The sequence below is a fragment of the Anguilla anguilla genome, chromosome 2 (genome assembly GCF_013347855.1).
Source record: "Anguilla anguilla isolate fAngAng1 chromosome 2, fAngAng1.pri, whole genome shotgun sequence".
Classification (NCBI taxonomy): domain Eukaryota; kingdom Metazoa; phylum Chordata; class Actinopteri; order Anguilliformes; family Anguillidae; genus Anguilla; species Anguilla anguilla.
Window position 1 is genome coordinate 68,768,707 of NC_049202.1, and position 21,217 is coordinate 68,789,923.

Below are 21,217 nucleotides of genomic sequence, written 5' to 3' on the forward strand. Positions count from 1 at the left end.
TTGTACCCTTGAGCGAGGTGCTTAACCTGCACTGCTTCAGTATATACCCAATATATATAAATGCTGTGTAAAAAGTTGTGTAAGTCGCTCTGGATACGAGCGTCTGCTAAATGCCTGTAATGTAATGTACCTACAGGATGGGTTCACCCATGGATTTATGTAGAAGTGGCTTTGAAATGTACAGTCGTTTACAGTGCATTTTTTGCCTTGGAAATGTTTCTCGGATTAGCTACCCTAGCGCTCTCTTCAGCAAGCATTCATAGCCACGCTCAGTTGCTTGTGTCTTTTTTTTCTCCAGATATGATAACTGACAAGTCATTTTGTTCTTTAAATTGTAATTTGTATTTTTAGGTCAGCATAAGTTAGGTCAGAATAATGTTCACTGCGTGAACTGATCTGTGTTCTTGGCTACGAATAACTGTACGAAATGAGTATTGTACCTTATTGAACCTGTGTTATGTAGCGCCAATGACCTTGGTATGCACTTTTGTACGTCGCTTCGGATAAAAGCGTCTGCCAAATAAATGTAATGTAATGTAATGTTCTGTCTGTGGAGGACAGAGGGCTGGCACTAGGCCCATTCCCTCGGCTGTGAGTCCTGACATGCAGCCCCCCCCCACGTAGAGACAGAGGGGAGGTATGTCATTTATTATCTGGAGGAAATGTAATTAGGAATGGTCTCGCCCACAACCCTTTCATATATCTCCTCAGCATCTGGCCAGAGGTGTTTGGCAAGAGTGCCTCTGTCAGGGTGGCAGTTGGTGGCTGTGGAGGTCCTCCGTAAACAAGGTTAACAGAAGTAGTAATGTCGGACGGCGAAGAGATGAAATCATCGTGGAGGGGACCCTGGCCCGATGTTTTGCTGGCATCTCCTCGGTCTCTGCTGCCGATCGTGTTTAAATGCCGTGCGTCTGTCTCGTCCAGTTCTACAGTAGCGGGACGGTTCCTGTTTTTTTCCCGCGTTAATCACCAAAAACAAGGAGGACGAGGCACATTTTAATTTTGCCAGGCTGTCGATTCTAATGATTTCCAACAGAGCGCGAGCGAGGCGCCAGAACGCTGGTGGTTCATCGCTAATGAGAAAGCAATGCATCTTCATAACAAGATGTCTGCTTTGACCGCTCTAGCTCATTACAGCACTACAGAGCCACTGCTTAGCTTCCCAGATGGGAGACAGACCGTTTTAAAATGTGCAGCTTTCCAACTGCAGATTTTAAGCCAAAAAAAAAAAAAAAAAAAATGTCATTGTAACGTTTAAGCTCATGCATGGATGGGCCAGTTTACCTGTATGGCTACAATTATAATGCGATGATGTTTAAAAATGTGTTTCCCGCAACATTCTTGGGTTCCAAAACGTGTATTTGAGGCGAAATGTGCTGACACGTTTCAGACACCGGGTGCTTTGTAAGAGAGAATGAGCAATAAACAGACATAAAGCTTCCTGCAGGGTGATCAAAAGCATGTGTGAGCCAAACGCCAACACGGAGGGAAGACGGTGACCAGACTATGAACGGCAAACAGCTTCAGGCTTTCGATTTTAGCGCCTCACTCGCCGAGCCGCCGAACGTAAATTAATTCTGTGTTCGATTGCCTGCGTCGAAACCCGCTCGTCGTGACACGGAAAAAAAACGAACGATGCTAACGGTGTGCTCGCTTCAGTTCCGGACACTGCTGCATCTAAGTCCGTGACACTGATTCAAGCCCTGTGAGTCTATTCTCTCACCCCCCCCCCCCCCACCCCCTCCATTTTGTGCTTGTTTATTGCTTTCTCTTACTGCTCTGAGGAAGGACTCCAAGACGCATTAGCAGCTTTAAGTTCACTGCACTGCACAGGACGACAATTGTTTTTCCGTGATTCCTGGATCGCGCAGCCTTACAAATGTATGAATGTGACTCGCTGTGTTGCAGTATGTGTGTAATGTAAAGAGGCGGGTTTGACTGGAGCGTCAGGATCTTGCTGTTTTGCCTGTGAACATATTTTGGCCCTTAACCTGGATTGTAACAAAAAAAAACACATTATAGCTGAGTACTTTAAATAGTGCAGTGAATTGGTTGCTGCTGTGGAACTGGTTATGCAGTGTACACGCCTGTTCCACCACTGCAGTGTACCGCGCGTACTTGTGAGGGCCTAATTGGGATGATGGGCTGCTCGTAGCTGATCCTGAGGTCAGCACATTGGACACTGAAGCAGGGAGGCCGGTGACATTTCCTCCTGTACTCATAGGTTCTACTGTAGGAAGAGCTCTGCTGTTGTTGTACGATCAGCTCTTGCTCACAGTCAGCTGCTGTCATCTCCCAGCAAGGTGTGGCAGCCTGTGGTGTCTCAAGAGTGACAGAATGTCTGGGCCTGGATTGTCTGTGCCAGTGAGGTCAGAATGGCTGTGTGTGAGTGTGTTTGTGCGTGTGTGTGCGTGAGCGTGTGTATGTGTGTGTACGTGTTTGTGTGTGCGTGTACTCACGTGTGTTTGTGTGTGTGTGCACCTGTGCGTGTATGTGTGTGTGTGTGCGTGGGTGCTTATGTGTGTGTGTGTGTGTGTGTGTACATGTGTGTGTGCGCGCGTGCTTGTGTGTGTGTGTGGGAGCTTGTGTGTGTGTATGTATGCGCTTGAGTGCTTATGCGTGCGTGTGTGTGCGTGTGTGTGTGTGTGTGTGCGTTTGTGGTCTGCAATGCGTCTGTCACTAACCCGGGCGCTAAAACCTCTATAATCATTGCAGGCTTATGTAGCACACTCCAATGCCCAGTTAATGCAACCCTGCAGGGACTTGACCATGCTTGCGTGCTGTCTGAAGGGCTTACCTTCTGCACCCATCACTCACTCCTCTACCACGCGTGCCCTGTGTCTGTGTTCCTCTGTGTGAGCCTTCCCCTCCGTGCCACAAGCCTGTGCGCTGAGCGTACCCCCCTGTGTGCGCAGGTTTAGGATGCCAGGGTGGCTTGTGGACCTGCAGTGCCCCTGCACCTCAGTAGAGCGTCTTCGTATTGCCCGCCCTGACCTACCTGCAGGCACGGTCATCGCCCTAATCCTCAGCATCATATGGACAAGTTAGCTTTCTTCTTCACTCTTTTACTTGTTATAATGGGCACGGTGATCCCAAACGGCGGAGCAGAGTTATGCCCCTGCGTCTGGCTGGGTTCCTGGTGCTTCGGTGTCACGCGAACTCCGGCGTGCTGTCGGCGCAGATGGCAGGGACCATTACGCGATGACTCCGCTGCTGCGCGTTCTCAGGCGCCTGACAGCAGCCATCGGGGGTCTGACCTGGACAGGCTGCTGAGGGGCGCCCCCTTCAGGACAGCTTGCGTATGACATGCAGCATTGGCCCCGGCTGTTGTGCCTTGTGTGTCAGCACAGAGCGCTGTACAGCCAGGTTGTTGCGGTGGAACTGAATTAATTTTGACCTCCCTTCTTCAAACAGCCTGTTTTTGGATTTTTTTTTTTTTTTGGCGCTGGATTATTTAAACTGAAATATGTTGAGCATCGTGTTACACTTCGCTTGCCTCCAATGAGGTCATTAAGGTGTGAGCCCAGTACCATAGGCTGACGCAAAGTATTCAATTTCCTTTTTTGCTTGAATCGATTCCACTGTCCCCCCAGTGGGTGGGAGGGTTCATAATATTATTATTGAGGGCTGTGCTCCAGTGTAAACCGATGCACTTGAGCTTCCGTACGTCATCGCAATAATTAAATCCTTTTTGTAATTGCAGTCATTTTCCACACTGCTATTTTCAGCTCTTTTCCTATCGATCGGTCTGTTTGCTGTTCGTTAATTTGTTTGTTTTGACTGGAATTGAGCCAATTTTAACTCGACGAGACTTAATTGGAAGCAAGGGGGAAAACTCCGCTCTCCGAAGCACCGCTTCATCACGGGGAGAGAGCCATCGATCCCGGGGGACTCCTCCAAAACTCAAACAGCGTTCGCCGGGGACCCAGGGATGCGTTCCAGGAACAGTCTCTTTCCCTCCGACTGTTTTTCTTTCTTTTCTTTCTTTTCGTTTTATTTTCGAGTGGCTCTCTCCGCGCGGACGGTGATGGATGGGATTATCTCCGGCTTCATCGGGCCGGCCCCCCGGCTGCCGCCCTCTCGAAAGGCTTCTTGCGCGCTCCGCGATGCGATAAGCGACGGTATCGGTGGTCTGCAGCGCGGCGACCCCCCCCCCCCCGTCCCCCGTCCCGCCGGTTATCCCCCGATCTGTGAGTGGCGCAGGCGCGGGCGGCTATCCGTCTGCATCTCGCACGGAGGGAACTGCACCCGAGCGCGGAACTTGGCACCGCCAGCCCCCCCCCCCCCCCCCCCCCCCCGCACTCTCACAAAGCTTTAATTTACTGCATTAACAATACAAGGAAATGGGGGGTGGGTGGGGGCGGGGACGTGACCTCAAAACAAGGAAACCTCCTCCTTATGTCCCGCTCGGGATGGGGGGGGGGGGGGGGGTACGTCATTAAGTGGAACAAGGAGCCGGTCGGTGTCGGGGAGAAATTTGGTTCCTTTTGAAAAAACATTGCTGGAAGTGAACGAGCTGAGGCAGGCGCGCTAGCGGCTAATTTGGGGCTCCGTAGTGCCCCACTGTGTGGGGCGTTGGGCGAATAGCGGCGCCTTCTCACGCGCCTGCATATGTCCATAAAGATTGGGGCTCATCGGGGCTTCTGTATGAGCGGAATGGGCATTCATATTGTGAGCTGCGGTTGAAGCTTTCCTGTTAAGCGTGTGTGGGCGGTTGGGGAGGGGGTGGGGGTCGGGGGGGGGGGGGGTTGAGGGTGTGGGGGCTCTCTGGGCTCCTGCAGCCCCTCACCTAGCCTGTCTCATTCCCAGCCGTTGGCTCCCTGCCTGGCTTTCTCTGGGTCTCCAGATCTCAGGTGTGGCCAGTCATGTCTGGGTCTGCTGCTATATTTAGCCTCTGGAAAAAACAAGGGTCGCCTATGTGCCAGACTCTGAAGATTCACACCGTTAAATTCATCTGTGGATAGTCTATGTGTGCCAATAGACTATCTTGTTTCAGTTCACTTTCATAACAGCATGGCTGAAAAGTTTATTTAGTGGATAATTATGTTGATTCTACAGGTCAGCCTGAATCATAGCTCACCATGCACAGGAAAGTAACCAAGCCCGGTAATGACATCAGTTAACTTATCAGAATGAAACCAACGACGAATATCTTGAGGTCTTTTGGAAATATTCCAGAATGTATAATGTAGCACTGTGGTCGCTGCATTAAGGCTGCGTACCAGAATTCTGTCAGCGCAATTCCTCGTCAACGACAATAGTTGCACATAAAATTCAGCCTCCAAATTTTACTTCAGGCGAACTCAGATGGCCCCGACGCTCTTTGATCGGTAATTGGTAATTAGTGTGAAGTGCTTTGTCAGCCTGGTCGATAAGGGCTCTTTCAGGGATAAGTTAAAACATAAATATATGTGAAACTCAGCAAACAAAAGCATTTGCCCTTTTCATTTGGTGGCGAGCTCTTATTAACCGCCTAATTTATTTCGCTGTATGCTTGGCTGCTGCTTCATTCTCTGGCGGCTGTGTTTAAAATCAGCCCGTTAGGAACACGATTCACTTGTGCCTCTCCCTAACAATTTATGCTCCATTCTTCCCAGGCCTGAAAGAACCTTTTAATTCCTAATTTCATGTCTCTGCTGAAGACTTCACTGGAGCTAGCAAAAATAAAGTAGTTTAAGTAAGGTATTGCGGTATGAAAGGCTCGTGTTTCTATTTTAAAACTCGGCAGTTTTATTGGTGCTATGATGGAGGGTGCACTTCTGAGGCAGTCGATGGTCAAAAACTTGATTGGGGGTAATGTGGCACAGCCTCACAGATACTCTATGAGCTGAGCACGATCTTCAGCTCCCTCTGCTTAATGTTTGGTCTCTGCTGCTGCCGACAGGACGCTGTACAGTAAGTGTTATGATTTTCTGGCTCATTATGAATAATGAGGGGCATAACTGGAGACAGGAGATTGGTAGCTGGAGACAGCAACGCTGACAGCAACAGAACCTCCTGCTACCAAACTAGATGAGACGATTAGTGGGCAGCAGTGTAGTGTAACGGGTCAGGAGTTGGTCTTGTAACCTAAAGGTTGCAGGTTCGAGTGCCCCGCTAGGACTCTGCCGTTGTACCCTTGAGCAAGGTACTTAGCCTGCATTGCTTCAGTATACATCCAGTGTATCAATGCGTGAAATGCTACGTAAAAAGTTGAGTAAGTCACTTGGGATAAGAGCGTCCGCTAAATGCCTGTAATGTAATGCAATGATTAGGAGAAACTAACACGCTGGTCTGTGGAGTATATAGAGCATCTGTGATGGCGAGTGTTCACCCCTGAGTTTGACGGGCTAACCCCTCCAGTAGTCCAGGCTCTCCCTGGAGTTGGAGGGCCTTCTTCATCACCTCATTCATCGTCCTCCATGTTTTCAGCACGCTGCAGTGCTTTAACGTGTTGTGCTGTGTTTGTTTTTTTCCCCCCGCTTCGCAGAACCTGGGAACCCCGTTTAAGATCCGCGTGGTGGGGGGATCTGCGTCCTGCAGCTACCTGTCTCCCCAGGACGGCCGCCCCCCCCTCTACCACCCGGCGGTGGACAGGTGTGTATTCCTGCCTCTCGCCCAATGCACGCTGGGATAGGCTCCAGCACAGTAAAGTAAAGCACCCCCCACGACCCTGCTCAGGATAAGCGGGTATAGATAATGGATGGATTGGTGGAAAGAGCTGATATTAGCCAGCCACACACCCTTATTCACACCCACAGTCTCAGCGGTGAGTGCTTCACAGAGCACCAGAAGACTGGGGTGGGTACGGAGGAAGTTAGCATATTGATATGACTCATCCTGGTCTCTAGTGGTTCCTTTCCACGGTGGCTGGAACAGGCGTCCCCAGTGGCCTGTCCTGGCTTTTTGAAAGGCATGATGGTACTTCTGGGGTTGTAGCGCAGGAGAACTAGTACATTACTTGTGAAAATATTGTTTAATTAATTAAGTTTAATAACTTAAAGAGAGTGAGAGTATCAGTGTTGATTGGATTATTTGTTCAATTATTATTATCAGAGTAGTTAAATTTTGTATCTTAACAACATTTATGTTGTCTAATGCCTTGGAAATGGTATGAAACTTTTGGGTGTCGATGGATTTAAAGACGTACACATCGTTGTTTCTCAGAGGGAAAAAAAAAAATCCAGCAGACCGTGAATGCACTGCCCCACGGGACGGACGGCATCGCAGGAGAAATCGATTCGGGCCGTGTCCGTCTGCGGCCACGCGAGGGGAACACAGCTGCAGGTGTTTCGGGTTTTCGGTTGTCCTGGAGCGTCCGCAGTTTATCGTGCACCAGGGGGGTATTATTCATGGATAAGGGGGGGGGGGCGAGGAGGGCGGGGGGCCGGGGGCGGGCGGGGGGCACTGCCGAGAGCGCAGCTGGGGATGATTAGCAATAACACACCGCTGTCTGAAAGCTGTGTGCCTTCACAGTCAGGTTGGCGTGTGATTGAAAGAGGGGAAACGATGTCCATATGTGCGTGATTCGCATTGGAATGCCTCGACACGTGTGCATCGAATGTCTTTTCGGGGCCCAGAGACAAAGAAACCGAAAATAAAAGAACAGGTACAGCCATGTAATCTTAATGAAAGCTTACTGCCGCTCTGAAGCAAATTTAAGCCTTTCTCCTGCTTCGCTTCGCAACCAAGAACTGGGCTGGGTTTTTAATAAAGATGTGTTTATATATATATACACCGTATCTCCTCGTTTTTCACTGTGCCCAGACAGGAGGGCTAATGCGTTTCTGAAAGTCGTGTGAGGTCACCCGCTGGCTTTTAGTTTTCCTCTGATCCAAGCCCCCCCATCCCTCACAGGTGTCTGTGAGTTCCCAGCGGTCCTGCAGTGTGTGCGCTCAGCTCACACAGAGAGCTTTGCCCCAGCTGGAGAACCTGCTGCCTGCCCAACGCTGTTATCCGCCCCCCCCCCTTCCCCCTGCTAGAGCATGATACCGTACACTGTGTTACTGTGGATCTGGGGGGGGGGGGGGGGGGGGGCGATACCACACACTGCATTACTGTGGATCTGGTTGGGGGGGTGGGGGTTATACAGTACCACACACTCCATTGCTGTGGTTCTGGGTGGAGGTTGGGGGTTATACAATACCACACACTCTATTGCTGTGGTTCTGGGTGGGGGGGTGGGGGTTATACAATACCACACACTCCATTGCTGTGGTTCTGGGTTGGGGGGTGGGGGTTATACAGTACCACACACTCCATTGCTGTGGTTCTGGGTGGGGGGGTGGGGGTTATACAGTAGCACACACTCCATTGCTGTGGTTCTGGGTGGGGGGGGTGGGGGTTATACAGTACCACACACTCCATTGCTGTGGTTCTGGGTGGGGGGGTGGGGGTTATACAGTAGCACACACTCCATTGCTGTGGTTCTGGGTGGGGGGGTGGGGGTTATACAGTACCACACACTCCATTGCTGTGGTTCTGGGTGGGGGGGTGGGGGTTATACAGTACCACACACTCCATTGCTGTGGTTCTGGGTTGGGGTTATACAGTACCACACACTCCATTGCTGTGGTTCTGGTTGGGGGGGGTGGGGGTTATACATTACTTGAGGGGGGGTTTATGTCTCCTATGAGCCTGCACTCTCTGTGTCTGGTATTTTTTTGTTTTTTGTTCAGCTTACAGCAGCTCCTGAATCAGAGCCCCATTACCATCATCAGAGCCTTAACCTTTGAGAAGGAGTCTCATTTTCATGCCCTCAAAGCGGCAGACTGTAATCAGGCTGACTGGAAAATGAATGTGCCCGAGCGAGCATCGGCGTTCCTGGGCCATGTTTATTCATGAACGGCATTGTCGTTGTTTATTAAGGCACAGTAGAGATGTCTGCAGAGATTAAAAAGCCAGGCTTAATATTACTTACCTCATTATTTTGAATGACTTTCTCCTCAGTGCTGATGTCCCTGTAGCTGGGAAGCTGACGCCTTGATTGCCCTCTAGCCAGATTTGCAGCAGACATATTGCTGATGTTCCAGGAGAATAGCGTACAAGGGGAGCGGCTCCAACATAGCATTCATTATATAAAAATGGCATTGAGAAGTGGCTTAATTTTCCCAGCGTATTGCTTAACATGGAAAAATGTAAAAAACATTCACAGCCCGGAGCAGCCAATTCAGGTGCCAACAACATTCAGTTAAGGAGCTGTGCTCTGAGCTGGCACCATATGGCTTCTGTGGTGTGAGCTTTCCGCTTAATGCAAACCCAAGAGCCGGGTCCAGAGTCGAGCGGGAGGGGATGGAGAGGCAGAGATGGAGGCCATTGCTTCCACACACTGGTAGTTAAAAGCTGTAGGCCCCGAAGCACGCTGGCGGTTAAAATCTGTAGTTCCGGAAGCGCACTGGCGGTTAAAATCTGTAGTCCCGGAAGTGCATTGGCAGTTAAAAGCTGTAGGCCCGGAAGCACACTGGCAGTTAAAAGCTGTAGTCCCGGAAGCACACTGGCGGTTAAAATCTGTAGTTCTGGAAGCGTACTGGCGGTTAAAATCTGTAGTCCCGGAAGTGCATTGGTAGTTAAAAGCTGTAGGCCCGGAAGCACACTGGCAGTTAAAAGCTGTAGGCCCCGAAGCACACTGGCAGTTAAAAGCTGTAGGCCCCGAAGCACACTGGCAGTTAAAAGCTGTAGGCCCAGAAGCACACTGGCAGTTAAAAGCTGTAGGCCCCGAAGCACACTGGCAGTTAAAAGCTGTAGGCCCCGAAGCACACTGGCAGTTAAAAGCTGTAGGCCGCGGTGGGCGGGTGTAAATGCAATGGCATGTGATCAAAGACTGCGATATTCACTGGTGATATTACATTTGCACAATCATTGTCATTACTCTCGTCTTTCAATAATATGATAATTTGGTTATCAGGTTATTTTCATCAGATTATAGCCTTCACACTGAAAAGTCTGGGTAGTAAAAGTCACAGGGTAGTAATTATTGATCATTGGCTCATCACTGCTGTGCTCTCTCACTAGAGATAGAGAGAGAGAGAGAGAGCGAGAGAGAGAGAGAGAGAATGGATGGAGGGGGTTCAAGCACAGGATGAGAGAAGCGTGATTATAGAATTGGGGGTGGGGGAGGGGAGACATAGGCAAGGTGAAGAGTGAGAGCCAGGCTGGTGTAAAAGGAGAATACAGAATGAGACAGGGCAGGCAAATCTAAGGGAGAAAATGTGCATAAATATCGAGCGGAGGCCAGATCAATGACTCTCAGAGAGAAATAATCATCCAATGGATCTGTGGAGTGGCTGATAAGGAGGCTCTTGTAACATGAAGCCCTCTTGAGCTGTTCCCGTTGGTCGGGGCCTGCAGTGGAGAGGGATGCCGTTACCTGTGTGGACGTTCAGACTGGCAGTTTGGCACGTCCCTGTGGGGGGGGGGGGGGGGGCTCAGCCCTGTCTGCAGAGCCTCTGGTTGCGCGTGTCACAGGCACCGCCCTGGGGAGGAAGTGGCACAGGAAGTAGGTTTCACACTCTGTGTGGGTTGTGGATTTGGTCTGGCTGGAACCCTGTGGCCAAGGGGGGTCATAGATTTGATTCCCTACCCCCTGCCCCCAACCCCCCCCCCCCCCCCCCCCCCCCAACCCCCCTCCTCACCCCACCCGCTACGGGTACGAGGCATGAGGGTGCAGAGGCAGTGGCCATGAGCGTGGCTGATTCCCAAAATCAAACCCGCAGCCGCAGTCTGCCACCTGTCCCACAATGAAAGGGACCCTTCACAGCACTGGCAGGAATGCAGCCTCAGGGGGTTTTGAAGGTTTGAAAATGAAGAGGCGCTGGCGTACTGAGGCACAGTCTTTCCAAGGCATTTCAAAGCGCAGTCATTTTCAAAATTGACTGCTGTGGGTGCTCCAAAGAGATGTGGAGTTTAAAAAGCCCTAATATGTTTTTTTTCCTTTCTGTTTTCCATTCCAGTTCTCCTCCTGACATTCAAGCTGGCAAGCTCATAAATGACAAAGTCCAATTAATTCCATCCACGTCCAAGAGCTATTCCAGTCCGTCTTCTATCTTCTCGGAAACAATTGCAATTAAGGAGCAGGCTGCTTGTCAGAATTTCACTTTGTAATTTCACAAAAGAAAACTCTGCCATGGTGTGAGCATATATGTATATTTAATGACACAGATGGGGTATGTGTGTGCGTGCATGTGTGCGTGTGTGTGTGCGTGCGTATGTGTGTGTGTGTGTGTGTGTGCGTGCATGTGTGTGTGTGTGTGTGTGTGCGTGCGTGTATGTGTATGTGTGTGTGTGTGTGTGTGCGTGCATGTGTGTGCATGCGTGTGTGTGTGTATGTGTGCATGTGTGCGTGTGTGTGTGTGTGTGTGTGCATGCTTGTACAATTACAAAGCCCTTCAAGCTGAATAGCAGGGGTGTTTTTGTTATAGTCAGTGTTAGGGGTAATTAGAGGAATGTGAGATACATTTGTTAAATTAGGATGCTGATAAAGTGTACACAACAAATACTTTCCATAAAATTATAAGCACATCCAGAGGAATGCAATCTGGTGAGTTTTATGGCATGATCACATGGAGCATTAGTATTTTGTATATAAATATACAGGAGGTACCTTAAAGAACACTAAAATAAAAATGTATATATTAACCATAGAAATAATTGATTGAACAGATTTATTACATGACTAATTGGTTGTATACACACATGTGCACGCATTCCTAATACTTAGGAATTTTGTCACTTTATGTTGTTTCCATTAAAGAAGTTTAAGGAGTCTGTATTTACCGTGATGAAAACCAGTTTCCCCTTTGACTCTAAACTACATAATTTCATACTTCCCTGCCATTTTGGTGAGGGAAGAGGAGTCCCCTCTCTTGCTGAGAAGCGCACGGAGGAATGAGCTTTGACTGTAGCTGTGGACCCCGATCTCCGCAGACCGGATCCACAGGTGCCAGAGCGCTCGTGTCATCAACACATTAATTGCTCTAATTGTCTGATCACTGTCTGGGAATGGCCATGAAATTACACACCTGGTGAGCATCAGCACCGAAGCTTTAATAGGTGTTTTTTTTCTCCGTTAATATGAGCTCTTTCATTTGCAAATAAGCCCACCGGCTGAATCGCCGTTAATTCTCGGTTCGGTGCTCATCTTCGAACAATGGCACACACCTGCTCTCGCTGGAGTGGCAGCTCGTTTGGGCAATTAGCTGACTGGCCACCCGAAAATACGAGGCATGATCGTATCAGCCCCTCATAAGGGAAACCTGCGCTCCCAGATAAACAGAGGGGAGGTGTGAGCGAATTTCACACGAGCCTGAGCGGTTTGGCGTGTGCTAGCCCCCACCCCGCCACCCCCACCCCCCTTTCCAGGCTTACTGTTATCATCCATTATACAGTCCGGCTAAAATAGGGGAGAATAAATGGTCCCCTCTGTACAGCAGAGCATGAAATTTTCATTACTGTGACACGTTTCCTGGAAGAAGCGTTATTATTGGCCACTGACTGTTGCGATGCCCCAGTTACACCTCTATTAATATAAACGATTCATGTCACTCAGCGAGTCTGAACGAGCAGCGCGCGGTTAGGAGAGAAACCCATCCCTTTAAGTTGTCATTTCGTGTGAATCGCCGCATTAATCAACTCTGTGTCGGGAGGCTGTTGACGGTGGAGATGCGCGCGGATGTGAGTCGGGAGATAAGCAGTCTAAACGGGCCCGACCGAAAGATGCCAGGAGCCCAAATGTCGACCACTAGCGTTCAGATACTTCACTCTGTCGCGTGTGAAATTGTCATATACTCACATATTATCATAATAATAACTTTATTTAAACAGCACCTTTCAGGCAATGTTTTGTGGCCTAAAGTACATTCAGAGGAAGACAACTAATAAAAACACAGTAAGAGTAAGTAGCTGTGATCTAATAAAACAATTATAAATTATACAACAATTAAGCGACAAATAGAGCAGATAAAAGGTTCTGTTTAAAATAGTAAAACAATATATCAAGTTATTTGTATTTTTGATGAGAAATGGAATTAGCAACTTCTGTTGGCAGGTACTGTAAGTAAATTCAATCACGGAAAAAGTGCCCTGTGTGGTTGCTTTGAACGCTTGGACCAGCACTGGTGAGATTATTATCTTTGACACTTTGCTCACTGCCACAGTGACCGGCATTAAAACCTGATTGGACACCATTCAGCCTATAATGGGCCCATCTGAAACTATATGTGCAAAGCCAGCTGTGGGTGAAGCACTATCAGTTAGTCTGGGCACTCACTCTGTCTGTGCCTTGCAGTTTGCCAGTCTTTTTTTTATTTTTAGTAATTGCAATTGTTGTTGTCTGTTGAATTTTTCATAGCAGTTTGTTGGTTACGAAAAAGTATCCTGTTTCCACAAAGTAGTCCATCCGTGATAAGAATAATGCTCTGTGCCTGACAAAATGCATTTACAGAACAGTTTGGGGTTTTTACGAGCTGCTCAGGTTTCATGACATGTTTCTATTATGTGGCATCCAAGCTAGCGTCCCGGACAGTGTGTCCATGATGCTACAGTGTTAAATTTCTGATCGTATCGTGATGGGGTGTGTCGGATGCCCATGGGTTATGAAATGAGGGACTTGGTGGTTTTTGGATTGGAATGACAGGTGTGGGAAGCTGAAGGAGTGCAGGAGCAGCCCTGTACCGCTGCAGCCGTACCTGTGAGCAGAGGGGGCGGGGCACGAATCCTGTCCCAGGGGCAGCTGCTTGGTCCCGCCCTCCAGTACCCCCCCCCCCCTTTTTTTTGTACTGTATCTCCAGAGCTCTCTCTCTCTCCCTTTCTCTCTCTCTCTCTCTCTCTCTCCCTCTCTCTCTCTCTCTCTCTCTTTTTAACCTCACGTAGCATTTTTTTTATTGAATAATGTGCTAATAATGTGATAATTATCAAATTTAATTGAATAATGGTGCATTAAAAGTCAAAGTCTCTCTCTCTGTCTCTCTCTCGTTCTCTCTCTTTTTATCGCTCTCCCTTTCTCTCTCTCTCTTGCTTTCTCTCTCTATATATATGTCTCCTTGTGTCTCTCTCTTTTTCTCTCTCTCTCTCTCTCATCTGTAATGCTTGTCGTATCAGCAGAGAGCATTTCTGCTGAATTCAGTTTCTCTTTAGTTCTTCATCATCCTTTATCAAGGTAAATGCGTGAGCAACTTTGGCCGTGTGGAGGAAGAGAAGCTCGTTCTCTCACACCGCTGTTCTTCGTGCAAACAAACAAACATCGCAGTCAGAGCATCAGTTCCGACATCCTCAGGCAGCTGGCGCTGTTCAGTCTTCTGAGCACTTTGTTTTTTTTTTTTACTAGGTACTCACTTATGTGTTTTTAGTTGTTGCAGATTTCTGGTACAGCAGTCCTATTTTTCTTGTCTTTGTGTAATACTGCAGTTATGGGTCATGAAATCTCCAGCCATGAATAAAAATTAATTGGATGCTGCAAGAAATTATGGAGTCTGTATTGTTGATTATGAAGATGATGGTGAAAGTTATTCGCAGCCATCATCAGTATTATGATAAATATGAAGTGGTCATATTAGCAGACATACATTGAATGGTTCAGTAAGATAAAGCATTAATTCATTTTCGTTTGGCTTTACTTTACTGTCTCTGTTGCTTATTGAATAATGACACCTTGTGGCCATTTTCTGCTTGTTGTGGGGTATGTGATTCATGCAGCACGTGTCTATTCAGAACCCTTGATGACAAAACAGCTCCATATGCAGTATGTTGAATAATCACCTGTTGAATGTGAGAAAAAAAAAATGTCATCAAGTGACAGCTCTACACGCAGCACAAATGTGGACAGTATTTTAACTATGGCTTAAATGCAGCTGTATGCTGTGTTCACTGTGAAATCCGGTGCTGCCGCCCTGTATGCCTGTATGTCAGAAGGCCAGATCCTTTAGGATACGCTTGTATCCTGTGTAGAGCAGTGACCTTTGACCTTCTGTCTTTACAGAGCTCTGAAGTTCTGTGGCCCGGGGGGACCTCCTCACGTCAAATTCATCATCGAGTGGGAACACAAAGTCAAAGAATGGTGAGGGCGCCTACCCAAGCACTCTACCATACTACACACTAACATACCATACTGTTCACTACAACTCTACCATACTAAACATTGCTACTCTACCATACTACACCCTACCACTTTACCATACTATACCCTACCACTCTACCATACTGCACACTAACATACCATACTGTTCCCTACAACTCTACCATACTAAACACTGCTACTCTACCATACTACACCCTACCACTTTACCATACTATACCCTACCACTCTACCATGCTACACACTACCACTCTACCATACTGCACACTAACATACCATACTGTTCCCTACAACTCTACCATACTAAACACTGCTACTCTACCATATTACACCCTACCACTTTACCATACTATACCCTACCACTCTACCATGCTACACACTACCACTCTACCATACTATACCCTACCATTCTGTCATACTACACACTTCCACTCTACCCACTATAACCAGACAATAGCCTACCACTCTACCATAATACACACTACCATACCATACTGTTCTCTACAACTCTACGATATCACACACACACACACACACACACCGCATACACATGCACACACACACAAATGCACATACATGGCACACACATGGTTCACTTATCAAGAAAGCATAATGTTTTGTCACAAAATACACACAAAAACAACGTAGTGTGTCGGTGTGCCCAGCCTCAGTGGTGTAAACATGCTGTAATTGTGTGTGTCAGCTTGTTTGGAAACATCCAGGAGGAGGTGGTGAAGGATGCAGAGAGCGTGAGAATCCAGCAGCAGCAGCACCTGCAGCAGCACAGCTGCACTCTGGATGAGTGCTTCCAGCTCTACACCAAAGAAGAGCAGGTAAGGCCCTGTCCTCCACTGCCCCTGTCCTCCGCTCCACCTCTCCTCCACTGTCCCTGCCCTCCGCTCCACCTCTCCTCCACCTCCTGTCCTCCACAGCTCCACCTCTCCTCCACCTCCTGTCCTCCACTGCTCCACCTCTCCTCCACCTCCTGTCCTCCACTGCTCCACCTCTCCTCCACCTCCTGTCCTCCACTGCTCCACCTCTCCTCCACCTCCTGTCCTCCACTGCTCCACCTCTCCTCCACCTCCTGTCCTCCACTGCTCCACCTCTCCTCCACCTCCTGTCCTCCACTGCTCCACCTCTCCTCCACCCCCTGTCAGGTGTGGGGGTGTTTACCATTAATCAATTTTTGTTCATTCTTCATTACACGTTCATGTCGATCAAGGTGAGTGATCTCTTGGTGAGTCGAACCTGTGATTATCAGTGGGGCTAAGTTACAATAAAGTTTTGTATCTGGCAACAAATCTTTCATTTATTATTACAAGCTAGATGTATACCCTTGGGCTGCGTCTGTACCGACAGACCTAATGGCCAATTTAAGTGTGGCAGGGAGAAGAAAGAGGCATTAAATTCTCTGAGCCATGTTGATTATGGTGCCTTTCTCGTCTAAATTTAGCAACCGTCCAAACGATGCTTTCAAATTGTGGGTATTGTGGTTTAATTGGTTTTGAATGTGGGTGAAGAGAGGCCAGTTCACGCAGCCTGGAGTCAGGGGAAGGTGTGGCCTCGTGCATCACTCTTGTTTGTATTGGTGAGCTGTACAGCTGTACAGCCTTTTACCTTAACAAATATCGATTGCTCATTTGTTACCTTTTTAAAGATCTTCGATCGAAGGAATTATTTGAAATGTGCATCCCTAGTCAGCCCTACCTCCCATATCTCATTCAAGATTCAAGATTCAAAAGTTTATTGTCCATTAATGCAAGCAATAATGGAAATTTGTCTTTCGCTGGTGCATAGCTCACGTAGAGATACAATACAGTACATATAAGAACATCAAATGCACACAAAAAGACAACACAGTACATGTAGTAAAATCCCATGCAGTAAAAAGGTAAAATGCAGTAAAAATTGTGTACTAAACAGGAGTAAGAGTTAAAAGTTAAAAAGTTGACCAGTGGCAGTTAAAAATTAAATACTAAATGTAAAGCGCTGTCTGCTAGCTCAGCTCAGTAAGTCCGTATCAAGTCCTCATTGCTCTCTAGCGACCCCCGCTGGTCAATCCGGCACCCACAGTCCTCTCGCTTCAGCTGCGCGTTGAGTGTTTTCCTCTGACTCACGTCTGCGCAGGCTTGGCTTGTGGCCTGCAGTGTGTGCACAGAAGCAGCTGGTGCTATTATCACGTGCTTCAGAGGAGAGCGTGATTGTCTGTACCAGGGGTCTCAAACTCCAGTCCTGCAGGGCTGCAGTCACTGCTGGTTTTGTGATTTCCTTTCAACCGGCAGCCAAACCTAAATTTAGGCCTTTAGGTGTGCAGACCCTTTAGCCAATCGGAGACTTAAATCAAGCACCTAAGTGCAGGAACACATCAGAAACCAGCAGACACAGCGGCCCTCCAGGATTTGAGTTTGAGAGCACTGGTCTACACTCTCCCGCATCGCGTGCTGAGATTTGTGACACGATCGCGACGTTATATATGATTGGACATTCTGAATTTGGGGGAAAATGAATGAAAAGAAAAGAATGGCATTTAAGTGAAGCCTGGGGTAGGCCATTATTGCAGCCTGTCTTTCTCTTGCTCTTAAACCTCTTTCGCCACTCAGGCTGGCTGTGTGTTAATACACAGAAACTGCGGATGTGTAAATGAACATTTTATTCCCGTTTACGGCCACAGTTCTGTTAGCAGGGCGGGAGAGGGGGCCAGCTTTAAAAGTAAGAGGGTCTGGAGACAGAGATGAGAGGAGGCTGTTTGGCCTATTTTGTTCCCCTTTGCTGTGAGCAGCAGGGAAAGTGACCCATTTAGCATCCAAGTTGCCCTGCTCAGTTGGCTGTAAGTGTGTCTAGCACAGTTTGTCTTTTTTCAGGAGGTAGCAGAAGGGTTAGAGGAGGACTATGCCAGGAACTGCAGATCTCCCGGTATATTCTAAAAAAGGATGTTTAAAAGGTTATAGCTGAGAATAACCATGGACCCATGGGGTAGGGTGAGCTTCAGTCGCCCATCGTTCTTCAGGTTACTGTCCCTTCAACAGTCTTCAACTCTGCTACTCTCAGTTATCTGATCTCTACTGTCCTGTAGTATTTTCCCTCTGTTGTCCCGTCAGGGAAAGATGCTGGAGTGCTGTTGCTCTCCAGTAGTACTCTGTACGTGCAGTGTGGCCGTGTCATTGGCTCGTGTGCTAACCTATCAGAGGAGTGCACACGCTTCGGTCTTGCAGTGAAGCCAGAACAAGGCACGGTTGGCGGTTCTTACGTTGGAATAGGACATGAAAACCTACGACACCTCTTGAGTGTTGAAGCTGGAAATCCCTGCTTGATTAGCTGGTGCAGGCTTACCCAGAACTGCACAAGCTTCCTGTCCTGCAGACTTTGCATGTCAACTAGTGTCCCTGTAGCCTGTGCCAGTGACGCCTGCCCGCTTAGATCTGGTCCAGCTCAGCTTCTTCCATTATTGCAGAAACTTCTTTGGTTTCAGTGTCATTGGCTCATTTCACACGTTCGGCTTCCTGTACAAGAGGCACTCATGGAGTTGAACTCTTGAATTGTGTACTTCTACTTATATTTTCACAGCAAGTTCTGTCACATGACATGCATCCACATTTGCGTGTCTGATGTCATCGTATTCCGATGACTCTATTGTTCTGCATGCCATGCCCATTCATCTTCAGAGCTATCCTCCGCTCTGTTCCGTAGCGATGCCCCATTAAACGCTGAACTCCCGTGTGTCAGAAGGTCTCGTGTTGTAATTATTTGGCTGTAATTAGTTTCCGCGGACTTTGGGAGTTCCCCGCTGCTCGATTCCTCTCTGAATCCCCGGCCTGTTCCCCACGGTCGGTGTGTGGTTCTCTGCGGGGCGGCCAATCAGCCTCGAAGATGCTGAGTTGAGTGTGGAGTGGAGCCTGCGCGGGTTATAAATAAACATGCCGCTGGAGAGATGTGGCTCTTTTCCCGCCGGCTGCTGGACCAATCGGCTGCAGGTGCCGTGCGGCGCCCCGAGGAGGATGCGCGAGCGGGCGCTCAAGGAAGCCGTGGGCATGGGAGATGTGTCTGTTAGTTAATGAATGGGCGCGACATCATAAGCTGCTTTATCTGTGGGCTGAAGGCCCTGGCGCTCCTTGAGAAAAAACAGTGGGGAAAAGAGTTTATGAATTTAACACATACGTGTGTGTGTGTGTGTGTGTGTGTGTGTCTGTGTGTGTGTGCGCGTGTGTGTGTGTGTGTGTGTGTCTGGGTGTGTGTGTGTGTGCGTGTGTGTGTGTGTGTGTACTCTCAGCTGGCCCCGGACGACGCCTGGAAGTGTCCGCACTGTAAGCAGCTGCAGCAGGGCATGGTGAAGATGAGCCTGTGGACGCTGCCCGACATCCTCATCCTCCACCTCAAGCGCTTCCGGCAGGTGGGCGAGCGCCGCAACAAGCTGTCCACGCTGGTGCGCTTCCCGCTGGCCGGCCTGGACATGGCGCCGCACGTGGTGAAGAGGAGCCAGGGCGCGCGCGGCCTGGGCCCCTGGCCGTCCGCGTGGAAGCACCCGCACTCCCCGGACTCCTGCTCGCCGCCCGACTTCCTGTACGACCTCTACGCGGTGTGCAACCACCACGGGGGCATGCACGGGGGCCACTACACGGGTACGAGCGCCGCCGCCACCGCCGCCGCGGGGGGGCAAAATGGCCGCTTCGCAAGAACGCCGTTGCCCAGCTCGGCTCGGCACCGTGTGTGAAGTGTGTGTAATTCCCCCCGTAACAGTCTACAGTACTTTTGTGACCCATTCTGAAACAAAAGCAATGCTTTAGTCTTTAGGAAGCTGTTACGTCCCAGAAGCCTTTGGGAAGCTGTTACGTCCCAGAAGCCTTTAGGATGCTGTTACGTAACAGAAGCGTTACAAATATTGTGTGAAACTCTGTACTCAAACATGACACAACATGTGATATCACTTGAATTAAGGTCTGTTATTTATTTGGATATATAAATATTTTCACTTGTGCAGTGTGTAAAATATTTCCTGGTCCCTCTGGACCTCTGAGCATCCTAACTGGGCTCAGTGTTTCAGGTTTTACTTTATACTAAATGCGTTTTCTGAAAAATGTTTCTTCTTCTAACGCTGGGAAAATATCTCTCTCACTGCTTATTTTAACACCTCACACTGCAGCAGGGGAAGCACTCTTTGTTGATGGAGCTTAATTGCTCAATTGTTTTAGGCAAATTAACAGGAGAGGATTGGATTAATCACCATTATAGCGGCCTTGAATGTAATCTTCACAGCTCATCTAAGGCAACTAAGGCAATAACGAGCTGAGAAGTACCTTTACTGTCACGTTCTTAGCAGTCTAACGCTACTGTAACAGCTCTCTTAGAAAAAATATCTTACAGCAGGTAGCTGTGAAGTAACAGCTCACTTACATCCTGATTAATTGAGCCCAGTGTGGCCTGTAACAAGCATGCACTGCTGCCCACCAGGAGCAGTGCTTAGAAACACTGTTCATGTTATGTCATTTCACTGACTGCCATCCATGTTGTGTCAAGCATGTCACCCCAAAGCCGGCTGTGATGTAACTGATATTTGGATGATTAACTACGCTGGTAAACTTTTCCTCAAGCAGTGTGCTGACCCTGAGTTTTTGTTTGTGCCTGTGCATGTGTATGTGTGCCCTTGCGCATGTGTGTGTGTGTGTGTGTGTGTGTGTGTGTGTATGTGTGTGTCCTGCGTGTGCAGCGTACTGCAGGAACTCGGTGGACGGGCAGTGGTATGGCTATGATGACAGCAGTGTGGACCTGGTGCCCGAGGAGGAGATCTGCACGCGGGGGGCCTACATCCTCTTCTACCAGAGACGTAACACCATCCCACCGTGGTCCGCCGGCAGCTCAGTCAGAGGTGAGCCCAGCCACCGAGTCCTGCTGACCCACTGACTGACTGACTGACTGACTGAGCGTGTGACTAACTGCTGACTGACTGACTGAGCGTGTGACTGTCTGCTGACTGACTGACTGAGCGTGTGACTGTCTGCTGACTGACTGACTGACCGTGTGACTGTCTGCTGACTGACTGACTGACTGAGCGTGTGACTGTCTGCTGACTGACTGATTGAGCGTGTGACTGTCTGCTGACTGACTGACTGACCGTGTGACTGTCTGCTGACTGACTGACTGACCGTGTGACTGACTGCTGACTGACTGACTGACCGT

General features: G+C 48.7%; 1 protein-coding gene across 1 annotated transcript in view; it reads left to right on the top strand.

Annotated features, from left to right (window-relative positions):
- Positions 1-21,217, top strand: part of usp43a (ubiquitin specific peptidase 43a) — a 142,939-nt gene that overhangs the window by 114,525 nt on the left and 7,197 nt on the right. The window contains exons 9-13 of the mRNA XM_035406605.1: positions 6,470-6,576; positions 14,951-15,028; positions 15,750-15,879; positions 19,314-19,662; positions 20,748-20,906. Of these exons, the coding sequence (XP_035262496.1) occupies positions 6,470-6,576; positions 14,951-15,028; positions 15,750-15,879; positions 19,314-19,662; positions 20,748-20,906 (823 nt within the window). The remainder of the gene's footprint in view (positions 1-6,469; positions 6,577-14,950; positions 15,029-15,749; positions 15,880-19,313; positions 19,663-20,747; positions 20,907-21,217) is intronic.